Genomic DNA, 19,949 nt, shown 5'->3' with positions numbered 1-19,949 from the left:
CAATAAATGTCTATTCCTGCATTTAAAAAACACGATAAAGGGGAGTTTTTACACACACTGATTAAATATATGAAGACTTAATGAGTTAATGCATCAATGGATCACCTAATACCATTAATCAACGGAGGTTACTTTAATGGTATCAGCCTATATGATTGTACGTGCCTAATACATACAGATTTATAGCTGAATGCATCAGGTCTAGCATAGTTTTATTCTATTTATTATCTATCAATCCAGAATTTTATTAACCTTATATTTCCTTTATTATGCATCTGGTATCCTTGACATGTTTGTAATGGCCTATGGCTAAATGCAAATGAAACCATTCATTCATCCATACGCATAGGTGTATTCACGCATCTGCACACACGCAGCTCAATCTCTAAAGCACAAAGGATGGTCTAAGGCCCGCCCCGCCCCAATCAAGCCCCGCCCCGCTCCAATCAAGCCCCGCCCTCCTAGCGCCGGTTGCCCTTGGACACGACCCGCCCCTGCCCTCCCGCGAACGGTCAGGCGCTCCCCTCCCCCCGCCCATTGGCTGCCGCGCCCTCGGGCTCGTCTCCCCTCTCCTCCGCTGATTGGGCCGCGGCGCCTGCCGGAAGCACCGCCTCCGAGGGGAGGGCGTGGCTGACGGGCAGCTCCGTCGCCGGCGGGAGCGGCCGTCGTGTCCAAGCGGCGTCGACGAGGCCGCCGCTGCCGCCATGAGCCGCCGGCCTTCGTTCAGCGAGTGCCTGCGCGACTGGGAGGAGCTGCAGGACGGCTTCCAGCGCGTGCAGGTACCCTGGGGAAGGGGAAGTGACGTCACGGGGTGGGCCTGGGAGGGGGAGGACCTGTGTTGGTGATGGGGGGTTGGTAAATAAAGGGGAGTGGCCCTTCAAATAAAGGCCCCACAGTAAGACGGTCTCAGCCCTAGGAGGTCTTGCTGGGGGGAGGGGTGTGCCTCTGAGCAGCTGCAAAGAGCTTTTTCCCTGCCTCCTTCCCTTAACTTAGGTGAGATGGGGGATGCCTCTGAACATGTGCAGAGTGCTTTTGATTGCTACCAGTCCTTAAGGCTGGGAGAAGAGGATTCGTATCTTCTGATGGGGTCAAGCCCAATATCCCAGTGGAGTGGTTAGGAGAGGAAGGGCACGTGAAGCGGCCTTCTGCTGAACCAGACCCTTGGTCCATCCAAGTCCCCATGGTCTGCTCAGACCGGCAGCGGCTCTCCAGGGTCTCAGGCAGGGGTCTTTCCCATCCCCTACTTGCCTGGTCCCTTTAATTGGAGATGCCAGGGATTGAACCTGGGGCCTTCTGCATGCCGAGCAGATGCTCTACCACTGAGCCATGGCCTGTCCCCATGAAGGTGCCTTATACTGAATCAGACTCTTAGTCCATCAAAGTCAGTGCTATCTACTCTGATGGCAGCGGCTCTCCAAGGTCTCAGGCAGAGGTCTTTCACATCGCCTACTTGCCTGGTCCCTTTAACTGGAGATGCCGGAGATTGAACCTGGGGCCTTCTGCATGCCAAGCAAAGGCTCTACCACTGAGCCATGGCCCCTCTGTAATGGAAAATAAGCATTTACATAGAGCATTTCAGGTGTGTGCAAGCACTTCCCACATATTCTTTCAGAAATCCTGCCCCCACTGCCCTGTAAACCCCCCCCCCCAAATATTGCTCCTCAATAACCGGTACTCAGAGGTACACTCTCTCTGCACATGGAAGTTGAACACATGAAGCTGCCTTATGCTGAACCAGACCCTTGGCCCATCAAAGTCAGGATTGTCTACTCAGACCGGCAGTGGCTCTCCAGGGCCTCAGCCAGAGGTCTTTCACATCACCTACTTGCCTAGTCCCTTTAGCTGGAGATGACAGGGGTTGAACCTGGGACCTTCTGCATGCCAAGCAGATGCTCTACCACCAAACCACGGCCCCTCCCCAATAGGGGGTTGGTCTTGTGCTCCAGTATTTCCATGCCTGTTGGGTGGACTGGGTTTCAGAAGATGGTTCTGGAGATTCAGCCCCATGAGACGTAAATTACGGGCTCCTGTTCTGCTTTCCATACTGCGGAACACCTATGTGAAACTGCTGGGAGAGGTCATCTGAAGGTTTGGACTGGTGTGTCATCAATAAGGGGGTGACGCCCAACCCTCTTTCTCATATTCAATTCTGTCACCTGGCATACTTTGAACGCTCGTCTGGAGGTGGTATCATGGGCCTGGGTGAGGGCTGGTAAACAAGTTCAGTCCAGATGCTGTTGGTGGACAAAAACTCCAGATTCGGGTTTGTGGAGCTGGCCTGGGTGGCCTCCCATTCCCTTTTAAGGATCAGACGCACTGCTTGGAGTGTGTTTAGATCCCAGACTACAGATAAAGGGGCAGATCTCTAGAATCATGTAGTCCTTTTTCAGCTGAGGCCCTTTCTTGAGAAGCACGTTGGCCACAATTATCTATGTCCTGATAGCATCTGAGTTGGACTACTGCAATGTGCTGTATTTGGGGCTGCCTTTGAAGACTGTTCATATGCTCCAACTCGTCCAAAGTGCAGTGGCTAGGTTGCTGGCAGGCACAATTTGCGGTGACAGCATTTCTCCACTGGCTGTCAGTTTACTTTTGGGCGTGACTCACAGTGCTGGTCATTAACTATAAAGCTCTCATGATCTGGAACAAGAGTACCTGAAGGGGGAATCGCCTCCTGCTGTATGAGCCCACCTGCCCATTAAGATCGTCATGGGAGGCCCTTGTCTCTGTGTGTCTCTTCTAGTGCCATTACTAGCCTCTTGTAGAGGCTAGATGGGTGAGCACCAGAGACATGGCCTTCTCAGTAGTGGCACCCAAGTGCCAGGCCAAGATATTATATGCCAAGATATTATATGCCTGAGAATCAGGGATTCCTAAAGTGGGTTGTATCTCCCCCCCCCCCCCAGAAAGCAATCTACAGTTTCTGAGTAGGGGTGATGAGAAACTTGGTGTGGGGGGTGCATTTAGCAATTTAGGTCGTCCTTCCCACTCTCAGTGGCTTCTGTCTGCTGGTGGAGGAGGGTTGTTTTATACTGTGCACCCCATCCTGCAGATGCAATCCTGGATTTCTCAGCCCAGGTCCTTAAATTAACACACAGCAAAACAGAAGATGAAGAAGGAGAGTTGATTTTTATATGCTGATTTTCTCAACTGTTAAGAGAATCAAACTGTCTTACAATCTCCTTCCCTTCCTCTTCCCACAACAGATACCTTGTGAGGTAGGTGGGGCTGAGAGAGTTCTAAGAGAGCTGTGACTAGCCCAAGGTCACCCAGCTGGCTTCATGTAGAGGAGTAGGGACATGGGCATGGGGAGGTAGTTGTGAATTTCCTGCATTGTGCAGGGGGTTAGACTAGATGACCCTGAAGATCCTTTCCAATTCCATGATTCATAATGGTTGGAGGGGCAGTGCTCCTGGAAATGTGGGACCAGTGGGGAGGATGGAGAGAGAGAGGCCCAGCCACTCTGGGCTTTCAAGGCAGGGCTTCTCAAGGTGGAAATGAAGTCTGAGAGGGAGAGAGTTTTTCTCCCCAACAAGCATGCTGCTGCTTAGCAGGTGGGAACACCCTAGGTCACTCAGCTGAGCAAAGAGTTTTTGTGGCTTTTGTTTCTCGCTGGCTGCCACCGTGATCTGACTTGCGAGCTCCGTGTGCGTTGCTGTACGTGTGTGCCCCCAGGGATTTCCTCTCTGCCCTTTACGCCTGGAACTGCAGTTGCACGCTTCAGTTCCGTTCTTTCAGAGGAGCCACACCTCATTTCCTTCAAGCCCCCACCTGTTCTGCAAAGCCTCTGATTCCGTCTTCCTCCCTTTCCAAAATCAAGTTGAAAAATACCTGTAAACGTCTGCTTACGCGAATCCTTGATTGGAAATTCCTTGGGGCAAGGACCCGTTCTTTACATTGTCTCCTCCTTCCCTTTTTGAAGACGGTTGCTGAGTTCTAACTTGAAACATAGTAGAACTGACTCACGTGCATAGGGGCCAAAGTTCATTACTAAGATCTCAGCTGTCCAGATCGATGGGGCGTTTCACATATGTAGACCTCATGGAGTCAATGAATAGCTGAAGTGATGCATATGGGGGGGGGAATGAAGGAATTAACAGTCTTTGCCCCCACCTTCTCATCAATTTCTGAGATAGCCTGAGACATGGATAAAAGGGTATGGATACCCAGCCACCTGAAGATAACATACTCCCTAAATATGGAGAATCTAGGTGCCATCGGGGTGGGATTGAATTTATTTTAATATTCGATTGGCTATACTGTATTGTATTTAAAGCTTTTGTGATTGTACTGTATTTTATGTGACGTTAGTCACCCCGAGCCCGGTTTGCTGGGGGAGGGCGGCACACAAATATAATTTATTATTATTGTTATTCTTAGGTATCAGAATGGCTCTTCACAGCCTACAGTCCTAGGAAGCGTTAACAGAATAGAAAATACTGACCCGACTGTATAAGGCAGCTTCATGTGTTCATGATTACTTCTCTAGATCTTTATACCTCGCTTTTCTTCCCCCACGGGGACTCAAAGCAGCTTACAACGCTGTTCTCCCATCTTCTGTTTTATCCTTTGTGAGGGGGGCTAGGTTGAAAGTGAGTGACGGGATCACCTGGTAAGCTTCCAGGGCATTGGGGCAATTTGAACCTGCGTATCGCAGATCCTAATCTGACACGCTAAGCACTCTACTGTGCCAGGTCTATTGTACCTAGGGTTGCCAACCTCCAGGTGGTGGCTGGAGATCTCCCACTATTACAATTGATCTCCAGGCAACAGGAATCAGTTCCCCTGGAGAAAATGGCTCCTCTGGAAGATGGACTCTATGGCATGACAACCCACTGAAGTCCCTCCCTCTCCCCAAACCCTGCCCTCCTCTGGCTCCACCCCCAAAATTTCCAGGTATTTCCCAGCCTGGAACTGGCAACCCTAATTATACCTAGCTGCTCATAAGAAGAAGAAGAGTTGGTTTTTATATGCCGACTTTGTCTACCACTTAAGGAAGAATCAAACTGGCTTACAATCACCTTCCCTTCCCCTACTCACAACAGACACCCTGTGAGGTAGGTGGGGCTGAGAGAGCTCTAAGAGAGCTGTGACTAGCCCAAGGTCACCCAGCTGGCTTCATGTATAGGAGCGGGGAATCAAACCCGGATCTCCAGACCAGAGTCCACCGCTCTTAACCACTACACCACACTGGCTCACTGTGCACATGTTTCTGCCATCCAGTGTTTTGTGTCAATGAATGGAAAGGAACTGGCACATTAAAAATCAAAGTCTTGTTCATTTTGCACGAAAGCATAACAAGTGGGATAACGCTGATTTGCAAAGCAGGGCAGTCCCTCCCATAGGTCACATGCATACCTGCAGGCCTGGGTCACCCTGTCCTAAGAAGGACCCGCCTTTTAAGATAACACCGACACTCGGATAGCGAGAGATTTTACTGCACCAACGTGCTGTGGAATGTCCCCATCGTGCTCTCTGAGGTCTGTCGGAAAGCGTATTTCTCTTGCCCAACACGACGGATTGAGTAACGGATTGAGCAATGCCTCCATGTATCGAGGGTGAAAGGGCTGCGTTGACAGCCATGCCAAGGGAGTGCAGCTGCTTCTTTGCCAAGAGCCAGATTTATTAAATTGCATTACTCATGCACAAGGCGTTTTACTAAGGCAGGGCCGGTGGTCGGTGGCGTCCCGTCTTTTTCAATGTAGGTTGCTGTGAAACAGCTGGACAGTGGCACAATCTTTCCCCTGCCTACCATCCCGTCCCCGCCATGCTTATTTGTGGTCTTTGTGCTTGGCTGGGGAGATGGCCCTCCTCAGGCTCCGCCTCCCGCCGGTGAGGAACAGGGACCCGGCAACCCTACCAGCCATGGCTCTACTGGCTGCTGCTCTGTCGGTGCGTTCTTGTCATGCCCTGAAACCCAGATGGATCTCAAACTGGTGCTTTTCCTCATTCTCCTTCGTTTTGTTTTTGAGCAGGAAACCCACAGGTTGTACAAGCAGAAGTTGGAAGAGCTGACAAAGCTCCAGGATGGGATCTCCAGCTCCATCACCCGGCAGAAGAAACAGCTGAAGGAGCTATCGCTGGCCCTCAAAAAGTACGTCTGTAGCAGCTGTGTGGCTCCGCCAAGGGGAGCTGTTGCGAGCCACTGTGCGCGTTTACCACAGAGCCCCAGGGAACAGTTTTTCTGTTGATTCATCTCACGGTAGCTCAGTAACACCTGAGTTCAGACACCATAGACACATGGCCAAGTGATCCAGTGATAGAACGCTTACTGTGTATGCAAGAGGTCCCCAAGATTGTGTGTGTGTAAAGTGCCTTCAAGTTGCACCCGACTTATGGCGACCCCTTTTGGGGGTTTTCATGGCAAGAGACTAACAGAGGTGGTTTGCCAGTGCCTTCCTCTGCACAGCAACCCTGGCCTTCCTTGGTGGTCTCCCATCCAAATACTAACTTGGGCTGACCCTGCTTAGCTTCTGAGATCTGACGAGATCAGGCTAGCCTGGTCCTTAGGTCTCCAATTAAAGGGTCTCTGCCAGGAGATCCTACAAGAGCCGCTTGCCAGACAGTGTGTTGGGCAGGCCTCGTATAAGGTGGTATTGTATGTCCCTCGTTAAACAGGGATAAGCCCGGATAACTCAGTTTAACCCAAGCTTATCAGAACTTGGGAAAGCGAAGCAGCGTCAGCTACAGTTAGTACGTGGAGAGGAGACCACCAAGGAAGTCCAGGGTTGCTTTGCGGAGGAAGGCAACAGCAAACCACCTCTGCTTCTCTCTTACCTGGAACACCTTGTGGTTTGGGTCACCACGAGTCAGTTGTGACTCCACAGCACATTCTTCTTCACGTCTTAGAAAAAGAAGAAGAAAAGTTGGTTTTTATACCCCGATTTTCTCTACCTTTTTTTTAAGGAGAGTCAAACTGGCTTACAATCACCTTAACTTCCTCTCCCCGCAACAAACACCTTGTGCGGTGGGTGGGGCTGAGAAGAGTTCGGAGAGAACTGTGACTGGCCCAAGGTCACCCAGCAGGTTTCATGCATAGGAGTAGGGAATCGAGCCCAGTTCTCCAGATTAGAGTTCGCCGCTCATGTGGATGAGTGGGGAATCAAACTCGGTTCTCCAGATTAGAGAGTAAAACACATGCTTTGCTGGAAGAAGTTCCTCTGTTAGTTCCCTGGATCTCGAGTTGTAGATGTTGGGGAAGACCCTTCTCTGCCTGAGACCCTGGAGAACGGCTTCCTGATAGTCATAAGAACATAAGAAAGGCCGTGCTGGATCAGACCAAGGCCCATCAAGTCCAGCAATCTGTTCACACAGTGGCCAACCAGGTGCCTCTAGGAAGCCCACAAGCAAGACAACGGCAGTTCCACAGCACCTAAAATAATGGGCATGCTCCTCTGATCCTGGGGAGAATAGGTACTGAGCTAGATGGACCAACATACCTTTAACCGGCACCTTCATTTCACCCCCTTGGGTTAAATCCAAGAGTGAAGCGGCCTGGGGTGGTGCTTCCGCCCCCCCCCCCCCCCGGGTCTCTGTGTGCTGCCTTTTCCATCTCTCACTTCTTTGGTTACCTCTGTTAGAAGGTGCTGGCAGCATTTTGAGAACTGTTATTCCCACCACCCCCAAGGTGCAAGTCTTACCTTCTTGCCGATCAGGAGGAGACCGTCCAGGAGATCCAGGACATGATCAAAGAGCGGCAGAATGTCTTCTTTGAAATGGAAGCTTATTTGCCCAAGAAGAACGGGTAAGAATTGAGTGGTCTGCAGAACTTCTGCAGCTAGGATTGCCAGGTCCCCCTTTGCCACCGATAGGAGGATTTTGGGGCAGAGCCTGAGGAGGGCGGGGTGAGGGGAGGGGACTTCAATGCCATAGAGTCCAGTTGCCAGGGTGACCATTTTCTCCAGGTGAGCTGATCTCTATTGGCTGGAGATCAGTTGTAATAGCAGGAGATCTCCAGCTAGTACCTAAAGATTGGCATCCCTAACTGCAGTGGGGAGCGGAACAGTACTGGAGCCCCATTCAGAGCCGCTCCCTGAAGCTGCATGAACGGTGCACTGTGGGAAACTGGGTTTGCCAGCCTATACGAATGGCCCAAATTCAACAAGTTTGCATAGATGTTTTTCATTTGCATAACTTTGCTTCTGCAGTGGGCTATGTGGGGAACTGGAGCCCCACTTTCTACCCTCTAGAAATCCCTCTGGGTTTAAGGGTTTCAACTAAGTATGGCCCATGTACTTTAAAACCTGCCTTCATAGCCATGAGGGCTTAAAATTCCCCTCCCCTCCATACATAGGCCTTTTACGCGTTCTCAGTTTCCTCCCGTCTAACTTCCTGTTTCTTGGGGGGCAGGGGGCAAGTTTCAGTTCTGTATAATCTCTTCCTCCCTCTGCATAATCTCTTCCTTCCTCCCCTCTATGCATAATCTCTTCTTCCCCCTGCCCTCTCCATACCATGGTATGTGGCCATCTCCCTTTTTATGGGCTGCCCCCGGGGCCCCTTTTAAAGAGAGTGCAGTCCCTCTTGCCCATGCCATCTTGCTTCCCGACCTCTTAGGAGAAATTGTCTCGCGATACATCAGGTGGCCACTTGGCTGGCGAGGTACCCCTTCCGGGTCCCTCTGGTGATGCAGCGGCTTTTTAAAAGAAGAAGGTTGGTTTTTATACCCTTCTTTTCCCTCTGCTTTTAAGGAGTCTCAGAGCATCTTACAATCGCCTTCCCTTCCTCTCCCCACAACAGACACCCTGTGAGGCAGGTGGGGCTGAGAGAACTGTGACTGGCACAAGGTCACCCAGCAGGCTTCATGAGGAGGAGTGGGGAATCGAACCCCGTTCTCCAGATTAGAGTTTGCAGCTCTTAAACCACTACACCACGCTAGTCATGTTGATGCAGCCGCCGCCAGACAGGTGTCAAGAACCCCTCCCCCAACAACCCTCTAATTTGGCCCCCCCAGAAGAACTTCAGCTGACCGGTTTCATGACATGATTCAACCCCACGGTGCTTGTTTACTTCTTTGTGCTGTGGTCTTTGGGGGTTCGTCTCTGCTCATAGCTTTATGGGGGGGGTGTTCATGGGGGGGGGTGTGCACCCCAGTGCGTTTTTGCCAAGGAAGAAACGGGCCTGTAAAACATAACACTGATTTGGGAGTAAATCATGTCGAGTTTGGTGCCACGTGCTATCGAGTAAACCCACAAAAGATTGGGCTCTTAGCAACCCACCGAATGGACACGTGGTTCGGCCTGTCTGAATCTCTGCGCTATGTGCCAAATTTCTCACCCTGTGCAGAGTATCCTCAGCTTTGCCACAGCCTTGTGTGGGCTTGTGTGGGGGGGTATCCTTAACCTCTTCTCTGTTCTGTGGCAATCCAGGTTGTACCTGAGCCTTGTGCTGGGGAACGTGAACGTCACCCTGCTCAGCAAGCAGGCTAAGTAAGTGCTTCACTCTTGGGGTTTTGATTTCGTTGCTCATGTGCGGTAGAGCCACAAAAACTTAAATATAGAAGAAGAAGAAGAGTTGGCTTTCATTCCCTGCTTTTCTCTACCTTTAAGGGTCTTTTAGGCATGGCTGTTTCACTCACTGTCACCCTTCCGACGACTTCGGGTCTTTGTTTGGATTATGCGTGCCGTTCCCGACCGTCAGAGGTCGCCCTCTCTCCCCCTGCGTTTCCCCGTGTTTTCCCCGCATTTTCAGGGACCTGTTTTATCTCAAATTTGGAAATGCGGGCAAAACGTGGGGAAACGCAGGGGGAGAGCGAGGTGATCTCCGACGGTCGGGAACTGCATGCATAATCCAAACAAAGACCCAGAGTCATTGGAGGGGTGACAAAGAGTGAAACAGCCATGCATTAAAGGCCAAGGAGTCTCAAAGCAGCTTAAAATTGCCTTCCCTTCCCCTCCCCACAACAGACACCTTGTGAGGTAGGTGGGGCTGAGAGCTGTCTAAGAGCTGTGACTAGCCCAAGGTCACCCAGCAGGCTTCATGTACAGGAGTGGGGAAACCAACCCAGTTCACCAGATTAGAGTCTGCCGCTCATGTGGAGGAGTGGGGAATCAAACCCGGTTCTTTAGATTAGAGTTTGCCGCTCATGTGGAGGAGTGGGGAATCAAACCTGGTTCTCCAGATCAGAGTCTGCCGCTCTTAACCACTACGCCACTCTGGCTCTCTGGCCTCGGTGCAGCCCCTCTCATTCTGAGAAGTAGGATCTTTCCGCGAGTCTTCCTGGGATGTTCAAAGCCCGTCTTCCCCTCTTACCAGGTTTGCCTACAAGGATGAATATGAGAAGTTCAAGCTCTACCTCACCATCATCCTCATCATTATCTCCTTCACCTGCCGGTTCCTCCTCAACTCCAGGTGAGTTTACAGTCCCTGGGCCAGAGCAATGTGCATGCACACACCCTCCCCTCCCCAGAAGGCACGGCCTTCTCGGTGCCTCAAGAGGAGTTGATTATTTATCCATGAGCTTTACAAGAAAAAGCAAGATCGTGAGCATGGTGCAACAGAATGTCATATTGGTGCAGTAAAACCTGGTATTAGCTGGACATTTGCAATGCAGCTGAGAATAGTAAGTAATGCAGTATGGAGCGGACTTCTTACAGAGCATGTGCAAAAAATGGAATCTGTAGTCAAAGAGAGTCAAAGACCCCGTGGAGTATCTTGGAAGGAGTTAGTATGACATTATTAGATAGGTCTTGAGTTTACCCTTTTTTCTGGGGATTGTCTCCATTGGCACAAATGTATTGTCCAGATCCCCCCCCCCCCCGATAAGATCCCTTTCCTCAGCCCTACTCTCCAAGTCCTGCCTGCAGATGTGAGCAGAAGAGTTGTTTTTTATATGCCAACTTTCTCTACCACTTAAGGAAGAATCAAACCAGCTTATAATCACCTTCCCTTCCCCTCCCCACAACAGGCACCCTGTGAGGTGGGTGGGGCTGAGAGAGTGTGACTAGCCCAAGGTCACCCAACTGGCTTCGTGTGTAGGAGTGGGGAAACTAATCCAGTTCACGGGATTAGCCTCTGCCGCAAAATAAGGGTAGGGAGTTAGAAGGGAGCTGCTGGGTCCTTTGCACCTCCGGTACGGCAGGTGTTTGTACATCCGAGTAAGCCAATCTTCAGACATATGGGACCATATGAAATGTTGTATTTTGTGTATTCTTAGATAATGTTAGTATTGTACCTAGACAGAATTTTCCCCATTTTTGAAAAAAACTATCATATTGATGAAATTGTAATTGTAATTGTAATTTGTAATTGTAAGCATTCTTTCTCAGACAGTTGAGAATCTTGAATTATTTTTTCCCTGAAAATGTTCTATCGGTTGTTTAATAGTCAATATCCAGCTTAAATCCATCCTCCAAGGAACATTTTTATTGGAAACTATAGCTTGTGTTCCCTGACGGGGAATTTATTGACTGTTCCTTTTGCCCAATGATGCACTCCAAACAAAACAGAGCCGTTAAAGTAATCCTTTATTAAGAGCTCGAGCTGAGAAGTTCACCCAGTCAAAATCACTTAAAGACAAGGAAGTTCTAATGAGCTCATTATGCACACAACTTTTATAGTTTTAATGACATCACAGCGTTACTAAGGAAGCACTTCAAAAGAAGAATTATCCCATCCAATTGGACATAAGCAAGTATTGACGCATTCATGCAGCTTAGAAATTGTATCTAGCTTCAGGGAGGTAACTCAAAATTCTACTCTGTACCATCTTATCAGCACCCAAGGATGGAGGCCTTGTTTTCTTTGACAAAAGTCCTTTTAGAATAGCAAAGCCAGCATAAAAACTTGTCAGGGTACAAAGGCCCATTTTCAACCAGAGAAACCTAGCAGACAATAAAGACGGCTCCGCTCATGCCAAGTTAAAATTCACCCACATCCCTCATAAAAAATTACTTCAGTTTGTATTTTGACTGCTTCAGTACCGCTTCAGATTGCAGATGGGGGTGTCCCATTTGTGTTGCTCCCTTGTGTAACAATGCTAGGCAATTGAAGAAGAAGAGTTGGTTTTTATACCCCGCTTTTCTCTACCTTTAAGGGGTCTCAAAGCGGCTTACAACCGCCTTCCCTTCCCCTCCCCACAACTGCACCTTGTGAGGTAGGTGGGGCTGAGAGAGTCCTGAGAGAACTGTGACTGGCCCAAGGTCACCCAGCAGGCTTCATGTGGAGGAGTGGGGAACTGAACCCGGTTCTCCAGATTAGAGAAAAAATTAGCATTATCAGGGAGCAGCGTTGTAACCCAGCCCTCTGGATTCAAGTACTGATTTCCTACTTTTAGAATGTTATTTGTGAAGAGCAGAGTTTTCCAAACTTTTTGAGTCATGGAACACTTTTCAGGAGAGAAATTCTTCATGGAGCACTAATTTTCCCCTAGCTGCTATACACTAAACCGAATGACAGTAATATTTTTCTTTCCAGTCTCTTCTTGGGGCACTAGATGTTTCGCGGAGTACCAAGTGCTCCTTGGAGCACAGTTTGGGAACCTCTGATGTAGAGGAACTTGGAAAAATACAGCCCCTCACCTCTAGTATGGAATGGTGCAGTCCGTCCCCCCTACCTTAATGCCACCTCCTTTTGCCCCCTTAGAAGATGTAATCCTTGCTTTAAAAATACAACTTGGGGATGGGAAAAATATATCATCGACCACTTCCGGGGGGTCTTTTGAGGCCAGATTTCCAATCAGCTTAAGTTAGGTAACGTGTAATGAATACCGGTCTCCTATTGACCAGTCCCACCCCACGTGACCGCTGTCCCTCTCCATTTCTGCCGCCACAGGGTGACGGACGCCGTCTTCAATTTCCTCCTGGTCTGGTACTACTGCACACTCACCATCCGGGAGAGCATCCTGATCAACAACGGCTCCAAGTAAGCGGCTCCCTCCCAGACCCCCCTCCCCCCCCCTTGCAGAGCCATTGCCAGGTCTTGCTAACCAAAATAATCCTCTCTCCTGTCTGTTTTGCTCCTCCAGGATCAAGGGCTGGTGGGTTTTCCATCACTATATTTCCACCTTCCTTTCCGGCGTCATGTTGACGTGGTGAGTCAAGCTGGGCTCCGCCTTCCAGTTTGTGGCATGTACTACTCTTGCTGTCGTTGCCACAAACTTAAATAGTTCACTGTGTATTTTTGGAATATTGCTTGGCAAGGTATTTAATTTGAGGGCCATTAAAAGCAGCAGAGTGAGGCAGGGGGCGGGGCGGGAGCAGGCCACTCCCCCCTTTCACACTGAAGTAAATTACAAGTCAATTACATGCAAATTTCTTCTCCCCTCCCTCCCCTCTTGCAGGCCGGATGGACTCATGTATCAGATGTTCAGGAACCAGTTCCTTTCCTTTTCCATGTACCAGAGTAAGTGAGGTTGTATTGGATGGGGGCGGGAGAGGCAGGCTGGGCGTCTGTGAACTGCAAAACTGCATAGAGGATGTGTTGGCGGCCATTTACGCAAGACTGTTTCCTTGCAGTCACCCCGCTGACTACTTCAGGGCTTTGCCTTGATTATGTATGCATTTTCCGACCATCCGAGGGCACCTCGCTCTCCCTGTGCGTTTCCATGCGTTTTGCCCAGGTTTTCTGGATTCCGGCTAAACACGAATTCAGAAAATGCAGGGGAAATGCAAGGAAATGCGCAGGGAGAGCAAGGCGACCTCTGACGGTCAGAAAACGCATGCATAATCAAGGCAAAGCCTTGAAATAGCGGGGTGACTGTGAGGAAACAGCCATGTGTAAATGGCCAGCATGGTCAGAATACACATTCAGTCTATGCGCTAGCTGATGTTGTCCATATATATTCAGTCCCCCCCACACACACACACACTACAATGAGAACTAGGAACTTGCTTTTTAAAAATAGAAGGCATCATCATTTCCAGTACTTGATCCGGCCATTCAAGGTTCCCCTGCGACACTGTGAGATCTAGAAACTTGCGTGAAAAGAAATACAAAAATGAACTAAATCCCAATAAGGGTAGGGAGTTAGAAGGGATCTGCTGGGTCCTTTGCACCTCCGGTACGGCAGGTGTTCGTACATCCGAGAAAACCAATCTTCAGATGCAAAAAGCCCTGTTGTAACCAGGAAGGCTGTGCTGCTTGTGGACGAAGTCACAGAAGGTAAGGTCGCCACTGATGATCCTTCTGCATTTTGGATCCACAATCTCTTGGATGCACAATCTCTGAGAGCCAGCGTGGTGTAGTGGTTAAGAGCGGTGGTTTGGAGTAGTGGACTTCAATCTGGAGAACCGGGTTTGATGCCCCACTCCTCCACATGAGCGGCAGAGGCTAATCTGGTGAACTGGGCTGGTTTCTTCACTCCTCCACGTAAGGCCAGCTGGGTGACCTTGGGCCAGTCACGGCTCTCTCAGCCCCACCGACCTCACAGGGTGTCTGTTGTGGTGAGGGGAAGGTGATTGTAAGCCGGTTTGATTCTCCCTTAAGTGGTAGAGAAAGGGTGAAAACGCATGGTCGCTTTATCCTCCTTTAATCCCTGTTTCAACCAGGATTCAGCCTGGATCGAACGCATGCGTTTCACCTAATGTGCATTCGATCCTGGCTAAAACAGGGATTAAAGGAGGATAAAGTGACTATGCGTTTTCGCCCATAGTCAGCATATAAAAACCAACTCTTCTTCTTCTTCAACCCTTTGACAGGTTTTGTGCAGTTCCTGCAGTATTACTACCAGAGCGGCTGCCTCTACCGGCTTCGAGCCCTGGGGGAACGACACAACATGGACCTCACTGTGGGTAAGTTTTTTTTGTGTGTATATCCTTATTTAATATTCTTGGAACTAATTTACAGATTCAGTTGCCATAAGGGTGCGTTGATGGCCATAAGTTCAGATAGCCATAAGAGCAGACTGGCCCCTTCTCCTCCGTGACTTTATCAACAGCTGTTGAATACATGAACACATGAAGCTGCCTTCTACTGAATCAGACCCTTGGGGTCCATCAAAGTCAGTATTGTCTACTCAGACCGGCAGCGGCTCTCCAAGGTCTGAGGCTGAGGTCTTTCCCATCACCTACTTGCCTAGTCCCTTTAACTGGAGATGCCAGGGACTGAACCTGGGACCTTCTGCCTGCCAAGCAGAGGCTCTACCACTGAGCCACAGCCCCTCCCTGTTAGCCACAAGTGAGCCACCACCTTGCAGTGGTTAAGAGCATCGGACTCTAATCTGGAGAACCGGGTTCGGTTCCCCACTCCAGCCTGGCTTCGACAGGGAGGGTGGGTTATAAACGTAATACAATAAGCAAATGAATATGAAGCCCGCTGGGTGACCCTGGGCCAGTCCCAGCTCTCTCAGGACTCTCTCAGCTCACGCGGAGGCAGGCAACAGCAAACCACCTCCAGATGTCTGTTGCCTTGAAAACCCTACGGGGTCGCCATAAGTCAGCCGTGCCTTGACGGCGCTTTGCACCACCATCAGCCACGATGGCTGAATGGAACCTCCATGTACAGAGGCAGCCGTATCTCTAAATCCCCAATGTCAGGGGGTGTCCATACAAGATGTTTCCCCGCTCACCACTGTCGCTGTCACTCGTCTCCTGGAATCGCAGGAGAGAATCCTCATTTACTTCATTGCGGCCCCAGACTTGTTCAATAGCAGCATAGCCCTCATTGGCTGCCCTCATTGGCTGCACATGGCATTCCAGAACGCAAGCAAGAACTATTCAGCTATTGGGGGTCAGAGCCGTTCCTTGCTGGAGAAGACCCTGTTTTTGAGCGAGGGCAAGAGGTGGCAGGAGGTCGCAGTATTCCAGTCCCAGCGGTGGGGGGATGTGGGGCGGCTACCTGGTTTGGCCTAACTCATCCGTCCCCCCCCTCTTTCGCCGCAGAGGGCTTCCAGTCCTGGATGTGGAGGGGCCTCACCTTCCTGCTTCCGTTCCTCTTCTTTGGCCAAGTAAGTACACAGTGTGGTGCCTTCCTCCGGTGGGGAGAGTGGATTGGGGTAATGTGGCAGAAAGTACTGGATTTACACATTTTCATATTGTTGCGCCACACTGAGACATGTCCTCCCTTTCCCGTCTGCAGTTCTGGCAGCTTTACAACGCCATCACCCTCTTCCGACTGGCGAGGCATCCCCAGTGCAAAGAATGGCAGGTAAGTGAGAGGAGGCAGGGAAAAGAGATCCCACATTTCCCTGTCTCCTAGAATCATACAGGCCATCTAGTCCCACCCCCTGCTCAAAGCAAGATCAGCCTACAGCATCCCTGACAAGTGCTTGTCCAGCCTCTGCTTGAAGACTGCCTGCGAAGGAGAGCTCACCACCTCCCTAGGTAGCTGATTCCACTGTTGAACAACTCTTACTGTAAATCCCCACCCCCAATATCCAGCCGGTTCCTTTCCACCCGCAACTTAGACCCATTATTGTGAGTCCTATCCTCTGCTGCCAACAGAAACAGCTCTGTGCCCTCCTCTAAGAGACTGCTCTTCAGATACTTAAAGAGAGCAATCATGTCCCTAAGGCCGGTGCCAGTCTTTTTTGCGCCCTATAAAAGGTAAAAGTCCCCTGTGCAAGTCAAAACATTTTTTTCCTAATATCCAGCTGGAGGAGAGGGCTATCCATGGATACTAGTCATGACACATACCTATTCTCTCCAGTATTAGAGGAGCATGCCCATTATATTAGGTGCTGTAAAACACAGGCAGGATGCTGCTGCTGCAGTTGTCTTGTTTGTGGGCTTCCTAGAGGCACCTGGTTGGCCACTGTGTGAACAGACTGCTGGACTTGATGGGCCTGGGTCTGATCCAGCAGGGTGTTTCTTATGTTCTTATGTACTAAACTTGAAAACTGAAAAACGCTGTGTAACGCAAGGGTGGCGGAGGTAAATGCCCCTCCTTCTGAATGTGCAAAGTTACAGAAGGCATCCCCTTTTTGAGGTGGAAAGTTCACAGGATTGGGTGTTTGGGTTTACGCTGCGCATCTTACTCTACTATAGTTTCAGAGGGTAGCTGTGCTGGTCTGCAGTGGAACAGTTAGATTTGAGTCCAGTAGCATCTTCGAGGCCAACGAGATTGTCAGGGTATAAACTTTCGAGAGTCTGAGCCCCCTTCTAAGGTGCTACTGGACTCGAGTCTGGCTCCTTTACCAAATCCATGGCGGGGGGAAGAAGGAGTATTTATTTACTTCATTTATGCCCAGCTTCCCCCCCACCCCCCACCCCTATCAGGGGACCCAAAGTAGCTTACGTTGTTCTGCTTCGCTCCATTTTATCCTTGCCAAACCCGGAGAGTGGGTGCCAAACGCATTCCACTGCAGGTCATTGTGAACCATTTGTCCAGTGGAGGTGAAACGGACAGGCAGGGAAAAAAACCATGTAAACTGTACTTTCTCGACAGTCCGCCACTGGATGCTTGTGAAAACATGAAGCTGCCTTCTACTGAATCAGACCCTGGGTCTGTCGAAGTCAGTATTGTCTACTCAGACCGGCAGCGGCTCTCCAGGGTCTCAGGCAGAGGTCTTTCAATTCACCTACTTGCCTAGCCCCTTTAATGGAAGATGCCAGGGATTGAACCTGGGACCTTTTGCCTGCACAAGCAGACGCTCTACCACTGAGCCACAGCTCCTTCCCTTGGATTTAAGACATTCAAGAAGATGGACTATAAGATAGCTGGTTGGCCACTATGTGAACCGACTGCTGAACTCGATGGGCCTCGGTCTGACCCAGCATGGCCTTTCTTATGTTCTTATAGCGTGGTTTGGGAAGAAGCCCAGAAATGCAGGGTTAGGGTCTGCGTCTGCCAACTCCAAACGTCCAGATTTGGAAATCCAGTATTTCCCCCCTGCCCAGTAACCCGCACGCCTCCCTCTTTTGAGAGTCTTCCTGCCATGGCCCGTCCAGTGAGAAGGGTGTCCTCACAGAGCGTCTTCTTCCCGACAGGTGCTGATGTGTGGCTTTCCTTTCTTCGTCCTCTTCGCCGGCAACTTCTTCACCACCTTGCGGGTGGTCCATCAGAAGTTCCAGGAGAAGACCAAGGATTCCAAGAAGCAGTGAGAGCCTCCGGGCTCCCGAGTGCCCTGTCCTCCTTGATCCCCCAGACGTTCCCTCCTCTGCCTCCTTCCTGTCCTTTTCAGCCCTGAGCCGGGGAGCCCCGGTCCCGCGCTCCCGAACTGACGATGAGCTTCGGGCTGAGCCCCTTTCCTGGCGCCCCCTCCCGATTCCGCCCTCCCACGAACTGGTACAAATGAAGACGAATGTGAATGCCGCTGTCCGGCCTGAGGCTTGTCCTTGGATGGTGGGACTCCCGGACGACGACCGCATGCCAGAGACCAGCAGTGACTTCATCCATGACTCTTGAATGTCATTCTGAATCCGCTTCCCTCCTTCCCCTGAACCCTCCCGCCTGGGGACTACTGCTGCCTGAAGCACCCATCTGCCAGGTGGGGGCAGGTTCAGCCTTGACCAACTTTCAAGTACATCTGAACCCGGTTTGAGGGGCAAAGGTGCCTGTGGGGAGATGCATTGCCTTCCTACTGTACAACCTCTCCTGTCTTGACTTTTGTGCTGAAGCGCTACACCCACTCTGAGGCTTGCGAGAGACTTTTCCCTTCTGGATTTGCGCTCCACTCCTGTCTGGTATTTGACTGGAGTGGGGAGGGGGGGTTTGAAGGGCTGCCTGCGTCCTCTTTGTGTACCGCCTGGCTTCCTAACCTTCAGTACCCCCACCTCCAAAAAGCATTCCTTGATGCCCACCCAAGTCTCTTGCCTGATGACCTGGCAGCGAGAACCGATGGGTGATTTCCCCCTCCCCCCCATATTTTTTTGTATCCCTTCTGAAGTCGGAAGGGACTATGGCTGGCCGGGAAGGCTTAGCATGTGTGTGTTGTGAAGCTGGTACTGAAAAATTGCTCGGAGTGGGGGGAGTGCATCGGGTGCCCCCCCCCTCCTCCCTCAGCCTTCGTGCCCCGTATTTTGAAACGGTGTCGTGTTTGGCGTTTGTCTTAGGAAAGCTGGAAGGAGCTGGCCGGCATTCAACCTGTGTCTTTTCCTCTCTTCTCAACATGTATTCTCGTCATTAAAAAAAAAGTGTTGTAAAATAAAAGAAGGGAAACAGAAGCGCCTTCAAACCGATAGCAAGGACTGCATGAAGTTTCCCTGAGTTTTCGGTGGTCAGAAACTGAACCTTCTGTAGGTCAAGGCAGTGGTACAGGTAGGTGGATTCCACATTTACAGTGCAATCCTAAAGAGTTACTCCAGCCTAAATTGGTTCGTTTCAGTGGGCTTGTAGAATCGTAGAGTTGGAAGGGGCCAAACAGGCCATCTAGTTCCACCCCCTGCTCAATGCAGGATCATAAGAACATAAGAAAAGCCCTGCTGGATCACACCAAGGCGCATCAAGTCCAGCAGTCCGTTCACACAGTGGCCAACCAGGTAGGTGCCTCTAGGAAGCCCACAAACAAGACAACTGCAGCAGCATTATCCTGCCTGTGTTCCACAGCACCTAATATAATAGGCATGTTCCTCTAATCCTGAAGAGAATAGGTATGAACATAAGAAGGGCCATCCTGGATCAGACCAAGACCCATCAAGTCCAGCAGTCTGTTCACACAGTGGCCAACCAGGTGCCTCTAGGAAGCCCACAAACAAGACAACTGCAACGGCATTGTCCTGCCTGTGTTCCACAGCACCTAATATATTCGGCATGCTCCTCTGGAGAGAATAGGTATGCATCATGACCAGTAGCCATTTTCACTAGTAGCCATGAATACCCCTCTCCTCCATGAACAGCCTAGAGCATCCCTGACATGTTTTCGTCCAGCTGCTGCTTGAAGACTGCCAGAAAGGGGGAGCTCACCACCTCCCTAGGCAGCCAATTCCACTGCTGAACTACTCTCACCGTAAACAATTTTTTTCCTAATGTCCAGCTAGTGCCTTTCTGTCTGTAATTTATACCCATTATTGTGAGTCCCGTCCTCTTCCGCCAACTGCAGCAACTCTGCTTAGGATTGCACTGTTAGTGGCCTTAGG

At 50.4% G+C, this 19,949-nt stretch overlaps 1 protein-coding gene across 1 annotated transcript; it reads left to right on the top strand.

The window, feature by feature from the left end:
* Positions 1 to 677: 677 nt before the first annotated feature.
* On the top strand, positions 678 to 17,975 carry TMEM120A (transmembrane protein 120A). The gene is made up of 12 exons (XM_056865184.1): positions 678 to 779; positions 5,976 to 6,094; positions 7,628 to 7,744; positions 9,366 to 9,425; positions 10,252 to 10,347; positions 12,769 to 12,858; positions 12,962 to 13,027; positions 13,277 to 13,338; positions 14,634 to 14,726; positions 15,816 to 15,880; positions 16,012 to 16,080; positions 17,862 to 17,975. Exons 1-12 carry the CDS (start codon positions 705 to 707, stop codon positions 17,973 to 17,975), a joined length of 1,026 nt encoding a protein of 341 aa, XP_056721162.1. The 5' UTR covers positions 678 to 704.
* The last annotated feature ends 1,974 nt before the right edge of the window (positions 17,976 to 19,949 follow it).

The sequence above is a fragment of the Euleptes europaea genome, chromosome 19, assembly GCF_029931775.1.
Source record: "Euleptes europaea isolate rEulEur1 chromosome 19, rEulEur1.hap1, whole genome shotgun sequence".
Classification (NCBI taxonomy): Eukaryota; Metazoa; Chordata; class Lepidosauria; order Squamata; family Sphaerodactylidae; genus Euleptes; species Euleptes europaea.
The sequence above is the reverse complement of the archived record's forward strand: the minus strand, read 5'-3'. Positions and strand labels throughout refer to the sequence as shown.